A 19,206-nucleotide genomic window follows, 5' to 3' on the forward strand; every position below is an offset into this window, starting at 1 on the left:
CCAGCAAGTGAGGTCCTGCAAGATGCTGAAGGAGGCAGGCTGAACTCCAGCAAGTGAGGCAAGCTCCTTACACATATGTCCATTAAACATGCTGGCCTCGACCAGAGACATCCTGCTCACCTGTCTCTGGCTCACCCATCTCATCTCTGAGTATTATCTGGCACAGCACAGAGGCCATTAAATGCCATGTTTCAAACCCTTGAAACAGGACTTTACTGGAAGCTCACTCTACAAATGCTAGGGAAGCAAATCTTCTCTAGCCGCTAAGTTCATTTGCACACACACCACACACACACACACACACACACACACACCACATACACCATACACATCATACTCACACACTACATCCACCACACACCATACACATACCACATCACACACATGTATACATACCATCCCCACCACCCCCACACTACACACACCACACATACATACCACATACATTACACACACCACACATACATACATACATACTACACACACACACTACACACATACTATACACCCACACACACACCACACACACATACATACACTGCAAACATAAACTACATATACACACCACACACATACACACACACACACACACACACACATACACACTTTTCAGCCATTAGTCTTGATCTAAACACAAACTGCCTAGTTCATTTCCTGTACTTGGCTCTGATAATGAAAAAACAAAGTTTCCCTGAAGGACAAGCATTGCACTGCTAGGGACATGAGAGTGGAGCAAGGTGACTTCCGCATCCCGACTGACTGTGGACTCTTCTCGGCAGGTGATGGAGTACTTTCAAGGAATTGCTCCAGACTGGACATTTGTTTTAGATTCCAGTCACCTCTTAGTGCCTGGCTTGGCCATGTGAGAATTAGTGGTATTTACATTTCTCCAAAACTTTCTCTTGAACTTTGAATAAGCAAGTAAGGAGTGAGGGTTCTCATTGTTTTGTTTTGACAGGAGGCTTTGTTAAGTAGCCTTGAATTTGTACCAATGTGGGAGGAGGGGAAGAGAGAGAGAGAGAGAGAGAGAGAGAGAGAGAGAGAGAGAGAGAGAGAGAGAGACTCAGTTTCTGCCTTGGTTAAGAAAATGGAGAGTCCGGCTGACTACTTGGGAACATAAGTCTGTATTTCTGTTGCTTTTGTGTGTTTCATTTTGAGAGGACACGTCAATAAACTAAATTCTACTCTCTGTAGAGTCCAACATATCCTAAGACGTGTGTGTGTGTGAGTGTGTGTGTGTGTGAGTGTGTGTGTGTGTGTGGTCTCAGCATGAATTGGCTTACAGTTTCCCCTTTGGCTGGACAGTGTCACATTTTACCCAAAGTGCAGTGTCTCCCTCACCTGAGGCATCTGTGGGTCATTGATGTCCCATGTGAGTTTCATCCCGTAGGAGAACGCAGCATCCGAGTCCTGTGTGCTGTCTGCTGGCATGTGGAGGGGCCTCTAGTTCTCTCTAACCAGGGCCCTGAAAGAGAAATAAAAACAAGGAGTGCACAGGGTGACTCTTTCCCAAGTGAGAAGGAGGTGAGTGAAAGAGGAGGAGGAAGAGGAGGGAGGAGGAGGAGGGAGGAGAGAAGGAGGAGGGAGGAGAGAAGGAGGAGGGAGGAGACAGAGAGAGACAGGAGTCAGAGGAAGACAGATACACACACAAAGAACAGAGAGACAGAGATGGAGTGAGACAGAGAGAGAGAAAGAGACAGAGACATACACATAACATGCACACACAGAAATAGAGAGAAGCACACACATATACACACACATACAGAGAAGGAAACTCAGTGAGAAACACACACACACACACACACACACACACATAGAGAGAGAGAGAGAGAGAGAGAGAGAGAGAGAGAGAGAGCGCAGTGGGTGCCTGTCATTGGCTGAGCTGCTGAAATGTATCGCTCTGAACAGAAGCCTCTTTAAGCAGGTTGGTACAGACACACCGGACATCTCTGCCTCTGCTGGGGTACCTCTCCTGCACCTGAAGCTCCAGCCTGGAATTCAGGGGAGAGGTTAAGCCGCTGAGCAAAGGGGAATTGAAATTAAGGGGCTGGTAGTGGGGAGCAAGGAGGACTGTGTCATTTATGTGAAAACCAAACCCGATTGTCTGTCACCCTCTCTGTGGAGGGCTTAGGTTGAGGCTCTGGAAGCAAAGGTTTCCAGCAGACTCCCCGGAGTTAGTTCCAGTGCGAGGTGGGAAAATGGAGGGAGACTGGAGAGCCAGCAGCAGGCATCTCCAGTGTAGGCACAGCCTCCTCAGTTTCCTGGGTTCCCCACCGTCCGTGAGGAGAGTAAGCCCTAGCATTCCAGTAAGTTCTCAAGCCTACACACACTGTAGCCTGGGGCAGACCTGAACCACCAGGAAAAGTGTTGGGAAGTAAATCTGAAGGTTGGGGCCAGATGATCCTGGGATAGATGGAGCGGGAGAAAGAACTTAAAGTGTGGCTGGAACTCTAGTCCAAAAGAAACGCCTCCTTCTTTATGCCTCCTCCTTTCCACTCCCCTCCCCTCCCCTCCCCTCCCCTCCTCTCCTTTCCCCTTCCCTCTCCTCATATCTCTCCCTCTCCCTCTTCTCCCTCTCCCCCAACTCTCTTTGCATCCATAGTTAAAGAAAAAGAGACCAGGATTTTGTGAGCTCTCATTTGCCACCCAGAAGAACACCCATGTCAATGCAGAATGTACTGCTACGGTTGCTGCTATCCCTAGATAACCTTTGTCCTCACACTTTGGAGGACCGGAGAACCATGTTTAGAAGGATGAGAGCATCCACAACTAAGGAGACCTCCTCGCTCTTTCATCTGCCTCTCTGGGCAGCTCTGGCACTGGGGACATTCAATATAAGAGAGCCTCCAGCATCTCTCTCTGGCCACTGCAGTGTGGGATCCTGGACCACGAGTGAAAGTGGGCTTCCAGAACCTCTTCCCCGCGCACTTGCCTTGCACCCGGCTCTATTCCATTGTCAGCCTTAGTGGAAATAAATAAATACATAAGTAAGTAGATAAATAGGGCGATAAATACATAAAAATAAGTGAGCAGATTCCATCGCGCAGGTCGCTGTTAGAGGATGTGTTCCCAACTCGGGTCTGTTAGGCGCACGCTTAGACTCAGCAGGGGTGCATAGTTCTGGCTTTGCTTGAGCAGGGCCAGGCCAGCGCCTTCTGCGGAGTGTTCCCAACTTCTGTGTAAACCCAGCAAGAACTGGTGCGCTTTACGGCCAGGGTTTCCGTGCAACACCTCAGGAAGGAGGAATCGGACCCTGCACGCCCCTGGGCTCTACCTCCCAGTCAAGGGCTGGCTTGAGAAAGTTAGCCCAGTAGAAGATCTGGTTTCGCAGTAGCCAAGTAGAGCCTGTTGGGACCCCGGAGTGAGAAGAGAAGACGGTGGGGGAGGGGAGACCAGCTGGGAGCCACACTTGAGCTCTCTTGTTATAGCTCAAAGCTGGATTGATTCTTTTCAAAGCTAGATTGAATCTTTGTCTATAGATGCAAACTCTTCGCAGGCGAAAGTGATTTGTTAATCTTCCGGAATGTCTCCCTAAAGTTCTAAAAATCGCTCACACAGGGTCATTCCTGAAGAGCAGTTGTGGACAAATATGTGTCTCCATTTCCCACTGGGCCTTCATGTTGCTGACTGCCAAGGTCCAGATATTTCTGCCATTCGGTTGCTTTTTGGTTCATTTGTCTCTCAAAACTTAAAACTGTTGACTGTTTTTTTTTTTTTTAAATAAATGTAAAATCTAATTAAAAACAGCGAAGACAATTCATGGTTTTTGAAAGAGCTAAAAATATGACTTTAAAACCGGCCATTTAACATGACCTCTGAACATGTATAAAGGTCAATTTCTGGTCATACTGCAAACAGTGTTAGGATGGCCCTTATCTCTATGCTTTCGAAAGACTTAGAGCCAATCAATCAAAACAAATGATGAGCCCAGAGCTGGCTTAGTGGGTAGGAGCATTCAATGAACAAGCCTAAAGATCTGAGTCAAAGCCTGCAAAAAAACAACAACAACAACAACAAAAAAAAAAAAAAACGGAGGAAGCAGACTCCTGGATGTTGGTGTTGTAACCTCCACCACAGAAACAGAAAATGTAATTTATATGTTAAATGCAGATAAATTTGTTTGGGAGGGGAGAAGAACCAACCCAGCCAACACATTCAACCAGGATGCTGATGCAAGTCTGTGACCCCAGGAACTGGAAGAAGGATGAAGGAGGACCAAGGTTCCAGGCCATCACAGGTGGCATGAGACCTGGTCTCAGGACAAAACAAAACAACAAGATGGTTTTTAGGTTGAGAAGAATTAAAACATATGTATCAGGTTGCCCTGTAATTGAGTGTAAAATATGTTAGTAAAAGAAGTTAAAGTGAAAATACAAATAAGTTATGATGTATCGATGTCTATCTAGTTGCTTTTAATAACTTCTGCCTTGCCACTATAGGATTTGGAAGTATATAATTCCTTCCCAATTCTGAAAATGATGCCTCCCCACTAAAATTTTTTGAATCAATCATTTTATTTAAAATATTCATTTAAATAGTAATTATTTAAAATAATTAAAATATTAATTATTAAAATATTTTATTCTCTAAAGTGGAATGTGTTTAAGTTGGATTTTGATCACCACTCCGTAGAGGTTGTGCCCTTTCCTGCCTCACTATTTGCACTGACTTAAGACGCTCTGCCTTCTCTTCTGTCATGGTCTTGATCACTATTTCATATGCAAGAGCCAGTTGAGGAAGGAGCAAGCCTCCAAATCTGCAAGGTTAAGCTAGAATAGACGCTTTGAACCTGGGGCTCAAGGTTAGGTCCCCAGGCTTTACAGCAGACTGAGCCACCTCTCATGTTATTTGCTTACAAAGAAAAACCATAATGCAACTTATTTTTTTTCCACGGGGTTTTCGCATATTTGGTCTCTACAAAAAGAATCCTGCCCCTAGCACACATAAACCTAGGTTAAATGAAGTTTTCAAAACCAAGCTTTTTTTTTTTTTTTTATCCTTCTCTTGGGTGGCTCAAGTCTGTAATCACAGTACCACGGGAGGTTGAGGCAAGAGTTCAGCCTGGGCCACAGAGTGGGACTCAAGAAAAATAAATGCGGCCCTTTTCCTTCAGACTAAGGTATTAGTTAACTCTTTATTTTATGGTATGGGGTTTTATTAGTAATTCCGGGTCAAGAACCACACCTCCTTCTGAACAAAAATTCCCCTTCCCAGGGCGCTTTTGTCTGGTCAAGAGGCAACAGGGACCCTGGCCCGGTGGCTCACTCTTTCTAAGCTTTCTGAGCGACAGAGTGAGTTCCACGTGGGTGCAGAACGAGACCCTGAAACCAAACTAAACCCAAGCCACCGTACTCAAGTGATTCGGGCTAGGAGCTTGGTCGGTTTCCGGAGAGCAGTGAACCTCACTGGCCTCAGCCACAAGGGTGCGAGCTCAGAACAGCTTGGCTCCTGAAGGGGTGTAAGCAGGTGTGCCTTCCTCTGCAGGTGAGCGTGCCCCGGGGGCAGGCAGCCTGACCGCGACACTCGCCCGCTTTCTAGAATCTCAAACACCGGAGGCCAGTAGAGTTCAGGCGCAGGTTCATCCAATTGGAGTTTCTTGGCGAAAACTGAAATCCAAGAGTCACCTGCGACTCGGATCCTCGCTTTGATCTCAGTGGGGATCTCTGACCGTCGGAGACGGAGCTGTGCAGCTAGGCGCTGCGCTGCATGGGCCGTGGACGCAGGGAATCCCCCGAAGCCTCGAGATGCCTGCGGTGAGTGACATCTTGAGAACAGCCTGGTCTTCCTTCCAGGGTCCTGGTGCGGAGGGAGCCTTCTCTTCAGTGGGGCTAGGCCTAGGCTGCCTCCCCCGCGGGGCAGTCACACAACTCCTTGGGATACGGGGATACTTGGGGGCGCATCAACCTCTTGGGTTTGCATGGAGCTGTCTGGCAGCTTTCAGGGACAGAACGGGGATCCTCGTACTCTGCTCAAAACACCCCTGGAAAGGGAAAATGGAGGACTGGAGCTCCGCAGCTCTTTTGAGAGAACCATGGACCGCTTTTCCAGATTCGCTCCTGCAGACCTCTTTATCCCTTTCCTGTCCCGGCGGGCCAGGCAGCAGCAAGAAAAGGACAGTCTTGGCGACAGATGGGGTCTTAGTTACTCCTGAGCACTTGCATTTAGCTCCCAGTTACTTGCTATTGGCTAGCCCGCTGTTGAAAAGCATAAACCTAGATGGAATGGGTTTTTTATTTCTCCTATTTATACATAAGGACGATAAAAGAATTGCAAAATACACCGACATTAGAGACTTTGATTCAGTTCCTAGAAACAGGACTGTTCTTTTGTTTGTTTGTTTGTTTGTTTTTGAGACAGGGTTTCTCTGTGTAGTCCTGGCTGTCCTGGAACTCAGGCTGTAGACCAGGCTGGCCTCGAACTCAGAAATCTGCCTGCCCCTGCCTCTGCCTCCCAAGTGCTGGGATTAAAGGCGTGCGCCACCACTACCCAGCCAGGACTGTTAACCTAAAGTGTGTGTGTGTGTGTAATTTTTTTTTGTCTTTTGTGAGATAGGGTCTCATTTGCCTAGGCTAGCCGTAGATTCTCCACGTAGCTGAGGATTATTTTGAACTCTTGATGCACTTCTCAAGTGCTGGGATCGCAGGCGCTACCCACCACACAGCCCACTGACCTAAAAAGAGCCACTTAGCAGAGATTTCTTTTGGGTACACTGTGCCTTTCCATGAAACTGTCTGGGGTGCTAATGTGTGTAAAGGCAGAACCAGGCACGGCCCCTTGATGAAATAAATGTACCATCTCACTACATGTTTGGAAGCCCCTTTGTGGGTTGTGGATGTTTGTACTGATTTTACTGTATGAGCCCTAATGTTAAACTCTATGTTGCAAATATGAGGAACCTTTGAATCTAATTTCTAATTGCCACTTGTAAAATAAACGTTGGGTATGGGTTTGAATTTAAGCGTGAAGTTTATTAACCCCCATGTCCCTTTTTATTTTACAGTGCTCTCTATAGTTTATGTTTATTTTGTCTGGACATCCGTTCAGGTGCCTTTTCTGCTTCTTGTGAGATGGTATTTTGTTTATCCAGACCATGTCAAAGAAGGTAACGTTTTTGGGGGCGGGGTTTGTTTGTTTTAAACACTATCCAATATGCTGAAGTATAGCTCTTCAACCGTTGATGGCAGGAGTGGGGGGTGGGGGTGGGGAGGACTCAGTTTTCTTTACTGGGAGTTTGGCCATGTTCCAGTGAGTATATGGGCAGCACAAACTGAACTTGGTAGGTTTGCTTGTTTGTTTTCTAGGGAGGGAACAAGGGTGGGAAGGTGAGCATGGAAGTATTGGGAAGTGAGTGTGATAGGGCACATTGTATGAAATTTCCAAATAATTAATAAAAATATTGTGTTGGAAAAAACCACTACCTTATTTAAACCTAGGATTAAGGATATATACAAACAGAAAAAAAACAAAACAAAACAAAAAACTGTCCAAAAGAGCAGCAAAAACTTTTCTTCTATTTTTAGAACTTGAAATGTGTTTTCAACCTTTATTTTTAAAAGAACATCTTTTTATTGCACACAGAAGCATGAAAATCCTCTGCGGTCTGTTATGGAAGATGCTGGAACAGGCAAGGCCCAAGATGCTTTCTGGGTAATGAGTAGATAATTTTCTATTCTCTATGTGTTACTGTTGGGAGTTCCGGGTGGCTCCTCTGCGCCTTTCTTCCTTAAGCCCGGAGCAGAAAAATCTTGGCTTTCTCTGTTAAGATGCCCCATTACAACCATGTCTGTTCGACTTCACTCCCAACTAGCTCTTCAGAAGCCTACTGTAAATTATCAGAGGTCTAGCATTTTTCTTCCAGGTAGAAGTAGCCAGCCCTGAATAAAACATTTCAATGCCTGTCTTCTTCGGGGAACTTAGGACCAGCAGGGAGCCAAACAACAGGTGCCCGGACCTAATAGAGCAGGGTTGTGGAGCAGAGTCATTGCAGGCGCTATGAAGCACCTGGCCTGCATCATTGAAGGCGGTCCTGGAAACCCCGCCTTTAAATTGGTATTCAACCCACTTCTGAGGGCGGTCAGCTTCATTGAAGGGGCAATGAGGTTCAGGAGTTAGACATGACTGTGTGCCAAGACTAGAGGTGAGACAGGCTTTGCCTTATTCCAATGCTACCTTTTTGTTTTCTTTCCTCTGTTGCTCTTCTGACCCTCAGTGGGTGAGCCTAGGCTTGAATGGTTGTGGTGTAGGCTGTGCAGTGCTCCTGGGTGTGTTCACGGCTTACCCATAGCTGTGTAGTTTTCTGCAAGTCCATGGTTGTCAGACTCACACGGGGTCAATGGGGAGTCTGAGCTTGATGACTGATTGTCAATAGACATATTTCCTATTTGTGTAGTCCCTGAGTGTAGTCCTTTTATCTAAAGCTAATGAAAACTCTTTTTTTTTTTTTTTTTGAGTGTTTGTCAATGCACATATTCTGCAGTTCAAGACCGGTGTCTTTATTGTATTTTGACTCTGTATTGTTTCACTCTGCATTATAATGATTTGCAGTGATGATGTTGGCACAGAGGGTCTTTCCCATGTTAGATGAGTGTTCTCCCACTGCTCTGCCTCCCAAACACAAAATTACATTTGTTTATTTCTTTGGTGGTGCTAGGCTTTGAACCCAGGTTCTTGCCTGTGCTAAGTGAGAGCGCTACCACTGAGTTATACCTCCCCAGCTCTCACAGATTTTTGTTGTTGTTGTTGAGTACACCGTTAGTTTGAAGTGTTGGTATAAAACAAATGTGCTTTGGAAAATTAGTAATCTACAACGATCGCCTTTCCAGCTTCAGTCTCTTATTACTGATGCATTTCACGGCAAAGGATTTCACATGATAGAAGAATATCTTCAGCAGAAAGAGAGCCACGTGCCTCAGAAATATAATCATCTTCTCCTATGTCATCTTGACAGACTGATAAAAGAGGCAAGTGGACTTTTTGTTTGGGGATTATAACGCCAATGTAGGTATACTGGACAGAGCTTTGAAGTCGGTGTGTTCTGATGCCCAGGAGCTGGATAAAAACGAGTTCCAGAATTGTTCCCTGATGCTGAAATGTATTCAGAGATTCTTCAGGGATGACCCAGGCCAAAAGGAACCTTTGCTTATTCAGCAGGGACTGATCCCAAAGATAAGTGCGCTTTGCAGCTGGGGGTGGGGTGGGGTAGGGACTTGGGGCAGCTCTGAGAAGCAGTGTGGTGTGGGAGGAGCTGAGGTTGCTGCTCAGTGGCACACCTGCCTAAGGGGCCTGAGTCTCCAGGTTAGGAGAAGGGATAAAATGAAAACTAGTATGTCGGGCGGGCCCGTGATGGTGCATGCTTTTTTATGTAATACTTGGAGGCAGAGGGAGGGGGATCTCTTGAGTTTGAGGCCAGCCTGGTCTACAGAGGAAGTTCCAGGACAGACAGTGCCATACAGGGAAACCCTGTTTCCAAGAAACAAAACAAAAAGCTTAGTACTGATTTAATGGGATAGTTTGTTACCTTTTCTTCCTTTGAAATCAAATCTGTAAAAAACCAGGAGTCCATACTTGTTACTTCTGTCTCCTAAACTCCTGTTGGGCAGAGCTCAGTCATTATTTCTAAAGTTCTGGAGGACTGAACCCAGACCTTCTATATGCTAGGTAAAGGCCCTGACATTGAGCCACGTCCTCAGCCCTCGGGCAGAGAATTTGAGAGATATATGGAATTACATGGTTGTGTGATAACCAAACCCTGTTCTTTGCAGGCCTCTGTGGTGATGGCATTTTATTGGAGGGGGAGGGAACAGGGGCTGCTTTAGGCTAAGGCTGATCTCAAACTTGCTGTGAGGGTGACTTTGAACTTCTGCTCTCCCAGCCTGGGAATTCTGGGCATAAAACTTGGGGCTGTCTGCATGATGCAACTCAGTTACCTCCCAAGCCCCTATTTTTGTTCTTTTAAAGTGTGTGTGTGTGTGTGTGTGTGTGTGTGTGTGTGTGTGTGTTTAGATCAAAGAACTCTTGGGTGTCAGTTCTCTCTTCCCTCCATGGATTCTGGTAATCAAACTCGGGTCATCAGGCTAGGTGTCAAGTACTTTTACCTGCTTGGTCATCTTGCCAGTTCCTCTCTAGAACTTGGCAGAGGACGTTAAAGACTGTGCTTTACCTGGAACTGGAGGCTCAGGTCTGGAGTCCCAGCTCTTTGGTATTCTAATGCAGGAAAATTATAAGTGCAAAAATGATTCTGGGCTATAGGATAAGTTCAAGAGTGGTGTGAGCAGCTTAGACATTGTCTCAAAAAAAAAAAAAAAAAAAAGTAAAGAATATTCCTCCTGCAGGGCTTCTACTACTCTTAGGAGTTCATCATTTTCCCCCAACCTATATTTTTCTTTTTCCAACAGTAAAATAAAATAATGGGTAAAAGAGAGAACTAGGGATATATATAGTTCAACTGTAGAGCACTTGCCTAGCATTGCTGAGGCCCAGTACCCCTGAGGCCCAGTACCACTGAAACACAGAAGGCACGAGTTAATTTTGTATTTGATGTTCCTTAGCCCCAGATAACCTAACTTGTGTGGATAATAGCGGGTGGAGAAGAGGAGATGAACCCCAAAGGAAACGGAGCAGGGATGCCCTACAGGCACTTTGGAAGCTTAGCTGAGTGCTCAGGGTTGTGAGTTAGAGTATGCCCCAGCCTGATTTTTCTGTTTAGGTCTTAAAGGCTATACTAGATACTCCATTTATCTGTATGACAAAATGCCTCAAGCACATTTTGGCTTACAGTTTGAAGGTATCATGAAGGGAATTCCCAGGGAGGAGCATGAAACCTCTGGCCACCTTGCACACAGTCGGGAAACCAAGAGAATTGAATGCTGGTGGTCCGTTCTGTTTTTATTGAGTCTAGGACCCCAGTCTGTAAGATGGTGCTATCCACATTCATGGTGGATCTTCTTACCTGGGTCATCTTCCTGAAACCCTCTTCACAGACACACCCAGAGGTGTGTTTCTCTCTCTCTCTCTCTCTCTCTCTCTCTCTCTCTCTCTCTCTCTCTCTCTCTCTCTCTCTCTCTCTCTCTCTCTCTCTCTCTCTCTCTCTCTCTCTCTCTCTCTCTCTCTCTCTCTCTCTCTCTCCCTCCCTCCCTCCCTCCCTCCCTCCCTCTCTGTGTGTATGTGTGTGAGAGAGATTCTAAATCTAGTAAAAATTGACAAGGTTAATATCACAAATGTTCTCCCAGTATATAAGAAAGGGTCACATCAAATCCCTACTGGATTTTGAAATGGAAACTTCCATGTTTCCATGGAAATTCTCCTTGGTTGCTGAGATGGTCACAACTGTCTCAGGCACCTTCTGAGGGGTCTATTACTTCTTGTGTGTTCTGACCAAGGAGAGCAGATAGCATTGTCAAGAAGAAAGGGATACTTGGTTCTGTATTGGAAGACCAATCATAGGCTCAGCACACAGTATGCTTAGGAATTAATTCTACCTCGGAGAGTAAGAATTCTCTGCAGGAAGCCCATATCTAACCCTGCCCCTAAGATCCAAGAGGACTTGGTGCCACATCCTTAAGCCATTGCTCTTGTCCTGTGAGGAGTCTGAGCATCTGGTACATGATGTACTATTGGGGCACATGAAAGGGCTTAGGAAATACTTCTTATTACTAAGCGCTGATAACTCTGCAGCAGCAACCCCCTTTCCAACTCTACTTGAGTTGTCAACCAACAATTCATGTCACCAATGTTATGTTCAGCTGATTGTTTGATTTTATACCTATACATGTGTTTTCCTATCCCCCTCTGTGTCTGTCTGTGTCTATGTGTCTCACTAGAGACTGCATGCTAGGCAAGGGCTCCACCACCAAGCTATAACTCTAGACTCTCCTCTCCTCTCCCCTCCCCTCTCCCCTCTCCCCTCGCCCCTCCCCTCCCCTCCCCCTTTCTTTTTTTTTTTTTTGGTAGCTAGTCTCAGCAAAAATGGCCTGAAAGATGAGCCATACTTTGATGAGTACATCTATTTCAAGATGTCACAGAAGTTAGTTCCAGCCATCCCAAGCACAGAAGCACAGCATGCAATCGGACATATATTCCTATGGATTGGCAATCCAATGAGCCAAAAGCTCTTAGAAGAAGAAGATAGCAAGGCCTGAGGCATATTTCCTGTAGCTTCAAAGGCTTCTGCAGCAATATCCAAACTCTTCCTCTTGCTTGTTTAATTTGGTTCTATGGGAGGCTCTTGATGTTTAGGTTGGCCTTGAACCCTTAGTGGTCCTCCCTCCTCACCCTCCCAAGTTCTGGGTTTATAGGCATACTCCACCATACCTAGCATATGTATGGTTTTTGATTGTTTGCTTTCTATAGTTTGCTTCTCAAAGCCCTGTGCCGCACAGGTTCACCTAACCTTGACCTCTTCTGCAACCTCCACTGTGGGTTCTTGGACACCAGTCTTCAAGTGTCCTATCTCACTGATGTGTGTGATTGTGATCTTCCTTTCTGGACCATTTGTGTCCTCTCTGACTCGCTCTTGGTGGATGGGAAGCCTAGATCACATGTGGGCAAAGGTCTTCAGGCTGCTTTTCCTTTAGTGGGAAATGGTCTTGTCAACCTTGTGGAGTAGGTGGTACCCACTCAGACCCATGTGGTTTCATCAGCATTTCTTCTGTGTACATGGTTTCCTGGTTTGAAACAGTAACAGGATTACTGATCACCAAAGTGCTGGCCTCAGAGACACTGCTGACTAACGCCCTGGAAGACTTCCTAGACACAGCACTGGTAAGGATGGACGTGCCTCAAGGGACAATATCGCCACAGATGGGCAGGGATCTAAGTGATTCGTAAAGCCTTATGTTTTGAGCTGGGCCTGGTGGCACACACCTTTAATCCCAGCACTCGGGAGGCAGAGGCAGGTGGATTTCTGAGTTTGAGGCCAGCCTGATCTACAAAGTGAGTTCCAGGACAGCCAGGGCTACACAGAGAAACCCTGTCTGGAAAAACAAAACAAAAAAGTCTTATGTTTTATGTTTGCATTTTTTTTTAAAAAAATGTCTTCTTAGAAGTTGGCTTTTTATACAATGTGAATTTTAAAAAAGGCTGTCACATTTTGTCAATAAGTCATTGTCTGAAAGATTACATTAATATATGTAACCAATGACACAGGAAACTGAGAAGTCATTTATTTTATATATTCAAATACATTGCTTGTTTGATTATAGGGAATGTGCTTATTTTCAAGAAGGGACTGTGATTCTAACAGGCTTTTTTTTTTTCCCTAATGGATTTTTTTCTTTTGTCTCCAGAGTTCAGTTTCTTTCTGTCAGTTAGTATTCCTGCATTAGCGTCAGAACATGTGATGCCTTAAAATAACAAGCTGCATTTTTCCTTTCCTTTTATTAGATCATTTCTAGACATAGCAGGAAAGGTAAGTATATGAACAACTACCAACTTGTGTATTCTTCAAGAGAATAGTTTGGCACAGATAGTTTAAATGACAGGCAAGGGTGAAATTTAAGTCCATCCGAATTTATTCACCACTTTATATAGTCTTACTGTGGTGTTGGCAAGGCATTTTGTTGTAAGGATTGCCTTAGTTTTCTGCAATATAGTTTGCTTAGTGGTTCTTGTTACTGCTGTAGCTGACTGGGAAGGTTTGTATATGCTTGGCCAGGGAGTTGACCCTATTAGGAGGTGTGGCCTTGCTGGAGTAGGTGTGTCACTGTGGGCATGGGCTTAAGACCCTCACCCTAGCTGCCTGAAAGTCAGTATTCTGCTAGCAGCCTTCGGATGAAGATGTAGAACTCTCAGATCTTCCTACACTACGCCTGCCTGGATGCTGCCATGCTCCCACCTTGATGATAATGGACTGAACCTCTGAACCTGTAAGGCAGCCCCAATTAAATGTTGTCCTTATTAGAGTTGCCTTGGTCGTGGTGTCTGTTCACAGCAGTAAAACTCTAACCAAGACACTGATGTTCCTCTGTTCGCATAACAGAAAGCCACTTTGTCTCCAAAGAGGCAGGAGTTTAGCTCTCTGGGTTGGATTCTGCCTAGGTTCATGTGCTAGAGGCCCGGTCCTGTTGTCAGCATCACATGAGGTAGGTAGGTCATTGTAGACAGTTGTATGAAGAGGTTAATCAGGTGAGGGACTGGACTAGTTCCCATGGGAACTAATTACTCAGTTGTAATTGCTCATTACAAAGAGTTTGGCTGTTGCCTTTTGCTTTCATGCTCTCTGCTTCCCACGTGACCTCTTCCACACCGTGCTCCTCACACTGTGACTCTATCCACCGTGAGTTCCTCTCCAGAAGTCACAGATTGTGCTGCGGTTCTCTCAGGCTTACAGAACCGTAGGGTGAATCGTCTTCTTTCCTTTGTTAAGTGGACCCAGCTTCAAGTTTCTGGTTATAGCAACAGAGACACACACCAGCAAAAATGTAGCTGTTATTAGTTTAACTTAAATTGATTACCTTGGAGTAAATCCATTTAGCTATTGATTTACTTTGGAGCCAATGAAGTTAGCATTGTCTCTCCAGAATGTACAAGGTCAAATTCTGAAAAGAAGTTTTTCCATTCAGTTCCAGTTAAAGGGTAGTTTGAGGTTTTGAATTATTTTATCCTGGAAGCAGAAATGTACTTGGGATGATGTTAGAGCATCCCAGAACCCACGGCCTTCACAATAGGAAAATGTCATTTTCCTGGGGTGCTGTGCTCGGCTTTAAGAAGCTATTAATGAGCTGATGTCACATTCCACAGTGGATTATGGAATTGATGAAATGGCACCAGGAGCTTTGGTGTGCATGGTATCTGCCGCCTACTCGGGGGGAAAAGTCCTTTCTATCCGTTAGCTTTCTTGTTGATATGACAAAAATGTCTGAATTAAATAACTTTTAAAAAAGCACTTATCCAGGCTCATAATTTCAGAGTTGCTTGGCCTGTAAACTTTGGTAGGACATCATGGTAGCTGGGAGTATGTGGTGGGTGAGAATCACTCGCAGGTAGCAGAGCAAGGAGCCAGGTTCAAACCCAGCCCCTCCCTGGAACCAGTGAGCTACTTCCTTTAATGGTGCCCTGCCTTCTTCTGCTTCCTAATAGGCCTCTTACATTTGGAGCTCATCAATCTATTATACCAGTCATTAGGCCAGAGCCCTCATGATCTAACTATGTCTGCAAATCCCCACACAGACACACCCAGAGTTTTGACCCCAAGTAAACTGTTAAAGAGTGGCCATCGTAGTCCTCGTTGTCTTAGCTGGTGGATCTAAACATTTGCTTTTCATTTGTTTATTAGCAATAGTGAGTGTCTTTAAAGATGGTCGATAAAAACACATGCTGGCACCTTCTTCTGTACCTTTTGTAACTTTGTAACGCATAGCTTATCCTAGCAGCATAGACCCGTAACTTTGTAACACATAGCTTATCCTAGCAGCTTAGACCCGGGACTCATGTGAGGTGCTTGTTGAGTCACTAGCCATACCTTGGTGACTTGACTCTCCCACACCTTGCAACAACTCCACTGCTCTGCATGGAGGCACACCCCCATAGATGACCACTGTAGTCAGCTCTCCCTGCCATAAAAAGCCCACTAAAGATGGTATGGCTTAAAAAGCAGACATTTGTTTGTGTTACTTATGGGGGGAGGGTGTGAACCCAAAGACTAGGCTGCCAGCATGGTCGGGTCTTGGGGAGGGCTCTCTGGCACTTCTCAGTGTGGTGGAGAGACAGGACCAGCAATCTCTGGTCTTCCCTCTAGGAAGAGTGACAACCTACCCTGCAGGTCTTATCCCGGTGACGTCATCTAAGTTAGTCTCCCAGAGGCCCTTTCTCGGATATCACATTGGAGTAAATGCTTCAACGTATGAATTGGGAGGGGACAATAACACACATCTATAGAAAAGTCTCCCCCCCCCAGGGCTCACTCTGGCTTCTCTGGGGTGGGTGTGGGAGTAGCTTCTCGGCAAGAAGCAAGTTTCTTATATGTTGCCTTTGGCATTTGACTCGCATGAGTGCCCTGTGAGGTTGGAAGATGTTTCTACTGGCCACCTTTCCACCATCTCCTGCCATGGTAGGATTAATCTCTCCGTCATTTAGCCAAGATTTATATAATCTTTTCTTTCGTGTTCCATTTTGGGTATTCCCTCGCTCCGTGTGCTGCCGCAGGGGGGTTCTATCTGAACATTTTGCCCTTCTCTAGTGATTAGAGGACCCTAGGTCTCGAGTCATTCTTGGAGTTCTCCTCATCAGCACGGACATGATGCTACCCCGTCTCCCCCGCTTTACTGTATGCGCATGCTCACACACGTGCTTCACCCCCCCCCCAATCTCCCCGGCAGCGTCAGGCCCATTTCTCAATTCTGGCATTACCTGCTTGCTCACGTCTTCCCCAACACTAGGTGTATTTAGAGAGTTTACAAGCTTCGCTCCGAAGGCATTGTTTATTTCTCTCACCTTTCTCTTCCTCAGCTACAAGTTCTGCAATCATAAACTTTTCCCTCTGGGCCCCGTGGGCAGCCTCTGCTCTCAGGTCTGCCCTCCACTCTTTCCTTTGTGTGGTTTTTCACGGGCACTCTCTCCAACTGGTAGGTAGGCTGTTCGATCTCCTCCAGGAAACTTAAGGGCAGAGGGAACAGGACGTTTCCTTCCCCCTTCCGTGGGGTGCCACCTCTTGAAGTATGTTCATTGTTCCCGTGGCTCAGATCTGATTTTGGTTGTAACTTTTATAAGATGTTTGTGAGTTTTTCCTTTTCTTCTTCGTAGCTGTGACAGAATACCGGAGACAGTCAACATAAAGGGAGGGGAGGTGGGTTTTTTTGTTGTTGTTGTTGTTTGTTTGTTTGTTTGTTTGCTCGTGGCTTCAGCGCTTTCTGTGCTCAGCTGGCCCCACTGTTTAGGCCTGAGGTGAAGCAGGATAATTAGAGGCATGTAGTCTACAGGTTGTCTCACAATGGCCAGGAAGGAGAAAGAAGAAGGGACTGGGGACAACGTCAACCTGGAAGGAACACCCATCAGTAGGCATGATATTTCTAACCAGCGTGCGCATGCGTGTACCCAGTCGCTGTCTTCAGACACACCAGAAGAGGGCATCAGATCCCATTACAGATGGTTGTGAGTCACCATGTCATTGCTGGGAATTGAACTCGGGACCTCTGGAAGAGCCATCAGTGCTCTTACCTGCTGAGCCATCTCTGCAGTCCACCCTGCTGCTCTTAAGCCCACAGAGCTATGACCTCACTAGTGAGGTCAGCACAGCCATGGGGTCAGCGCCCTTATGAGCACTCACATACCACAACCACCACCAGGTAGGAACCCTTGGGAATAGTTTATGTCCAAGCCATAGTGCTGGCCTCGATGCCTTTCTTCTTAGGACCCTCAGTGCTAGGAAGAAGGGGACCGTGGCTTCCAGCTGATACCATCTGGGGGCTGCCTCACTGTTCCCCCACCTGGCCTTCTCACCTTCCTTCCTGTCTTTCTAGGGATTTTCATGTATCAGCCCCCTGTCAGATTCAAATCTCTACAAGCGTGTTTTCTCTTTTGTCTTTGCTTATGTCTATTTTCATTTCTGCCTGGTGCGCTCTTCTGCAAGTCTCTTCTTGGTTTCTCTCAGAATTTATTTCACATTTTGTGCTGTCCGTCCCGGGTCAATGAACCAACTGCTTTTTGCTTTCTGACAAAGTGTTTTGGCAACCTTCTCCTGCCTTTGCCTCCCTAAGCAAATCCTACTGGCATGCGCCACCACAACCGGTGACACACTTCTCAGAAGTCACTTTTCTGTTACCCAAGCTCCCGTCTTCTGTCACGTCCTCTTAATCTTCTCAAAATGAAAATGCGATGCGTGGTGTCCACTAGCTAGCAGGCATGTACCGATGCCCTCCAGAGTCTGCTGGTTAGTGGGCCTTTGTTAGCGTCTTAGAAGCTACTCCGGTGGACACGAGGGTCAGCTGAGTTTCTGTTTCTCTCGGGCTTCCTAGCCATTGCTAGCTCGTGGCTTGTTGGAACTGAAGACAGTACTTTTATACTTCTGTTTGGCTCCCTATGGTTGTGTGAGTCATTCTGGGGTAAAAAGTATATACTTTGCGATAAATCACTTGCACATTGAGATGATCTGGACCTATCAAAATTATACTCCAACCCTGGCATGACTGTTTTTCATGGTGTTCACCACCGTTTCCACATGCTACCTTAATATATAAGTTCACGAGCATAACTGTAAAAGGTGGCATGTTTCGTTATATATAAAAATAGTATCTCACAGTCATGTCTCCTTTTTCTCATGCATAGATATCTCTGGAAGTTTCTGTGTTATATGAGTGAAGACTAACTTATTTGAAAGTTTCTGCTTCTCTGCCATGGCATTTTACTTGTCTATTATGTATAATATTTGCATGATTCCATAATACAGACTCATATAAACCATGTCAACAGCACAGCCCACTGTAGACAAAGAGTGGCTTTGCTCAGGTACCAGCAGTGACAGCGAAGTCGCCTACACATTGCTCAGGCTGCTGTAAATGTTGTGTAGTCCGGGGCAGCCGTGACTTGAAGCTGGCTGTAGCCTGTTCTTTGCCTACACTGTATACTGTTCGTAGCTTGCACTTCTTCCTGCTACATAGGAGTCAATTCTGGCATCCATTTGATGCGTTTACAATTGCAATTTCAGGGACAATCCAGATGCTGGATTCCTTCGTACTTCGTTTAGGATTCCTGGTGGCAGAAGATTCCGTGAAGCCCTCCATTCAGCAGGAGGTGAGTTGTAACTGAGCAGTTAACAGTTGCTCTGGAAAACTCGGAAGCCATGCATGAGTTCTCATTTTGCTTCTTTGCCATGAATCCTCCGTCCAATTCTGAGCAGACTCTGGCAACTTTGAACTGCATTTTGAACGCTGCACCCCGGGAAGAGAGAAGAAAGCTCTCTTCGGCAGAAGGCGCGTTCTGTCTTATGTAAGTGAACTCGCCCTTAGGTGACGGTCTAAGCCCCACGTCTGTGTGGTTCTTTGTCTTCTGCTCCCGTCTTCCTTCCTTCCTTCCTTCAGTGTGAGTCTTTCAAGTTCACTGAAGTAAGTGTCTGGCTGGGAAGGACTGAAGCCTGAAGACCAGGCTTTGCCTGGCTCTGCTCTTAGCTGTGTGGGATGGGGAGTGGTTTGTTTGTTTGTTGTTTTTTGCATTGACATTTGAGTCAAAATGCTGTCTCAGCTGACTGATTATGTAAATATGAATCACAGTGTTGAC

At 45.9% G+C, this 19,206-nt stretch overlaps 2 protein-coding genes across 2 annotated transcripts in view; one reads left to right on the plus strand and one right to left on the minus strand.

The window, feature by feature from the left end:
* Gcm2 (glial cells missing transcription factor 2) overlaps positions 1–1,665 on the minus strand; it is an 8,962-nt gene extending 7,297 nt beyond the window's left edge. Inside the window, exon 1 of the mRNA XM_021215994.1 lies at positions 1,342–1,665. Coding sequence (XP_021071653.1) covers positions 1,342–1,431 — 90 coding nt within the window. The 5' untranslated portion in view covers positions 1,432–1,665. The remainder of the gene's footprint in view (positions 1–1,341) is intronic.
* Positions 1,666–7,090: 5,425 nt separating this feature from the next.
* Sycp2l (synaptonemal complex protein 2 like) overlaps positions 7,091–19,206 on the plus strand; it is a 60,320-nt gene continuing 48,204 nt past the window's right edge. Inside the window, 8 exon segments of the mRNA XM_021215372.1 lie at positions 7,091–7,102; positions 7,579–7,647; positions 8,823–8,960; positions 9,046–9,165; positions 12,655–12,759; positions 13,381–13,405; positions 18,638–18,723; positions 18,830–18,918. Coding sequence (XP_021071031.1) covers positions 7,091–7,102; positions 7,579–7,647; positions 8,823–8,960; positions 9,046–9,165; positions 12,655–12,759; positions 13,381–13,405; positions 18,638–18,723; positions 18,830–18,918 — 644 coding nt within the window.

Source organism: Mus pahari, chromosome 16, assembly GCF_900095145.1.
Source record: "Mus pahari chromosome 16, PAHARI_EIJ_v1.1, whole genome shotgun sequence".
NCBI lineage: Eukaryota > Metazoa > Chordata > Mammalia > Rodentia > Muridae > Mus > Mus pahari.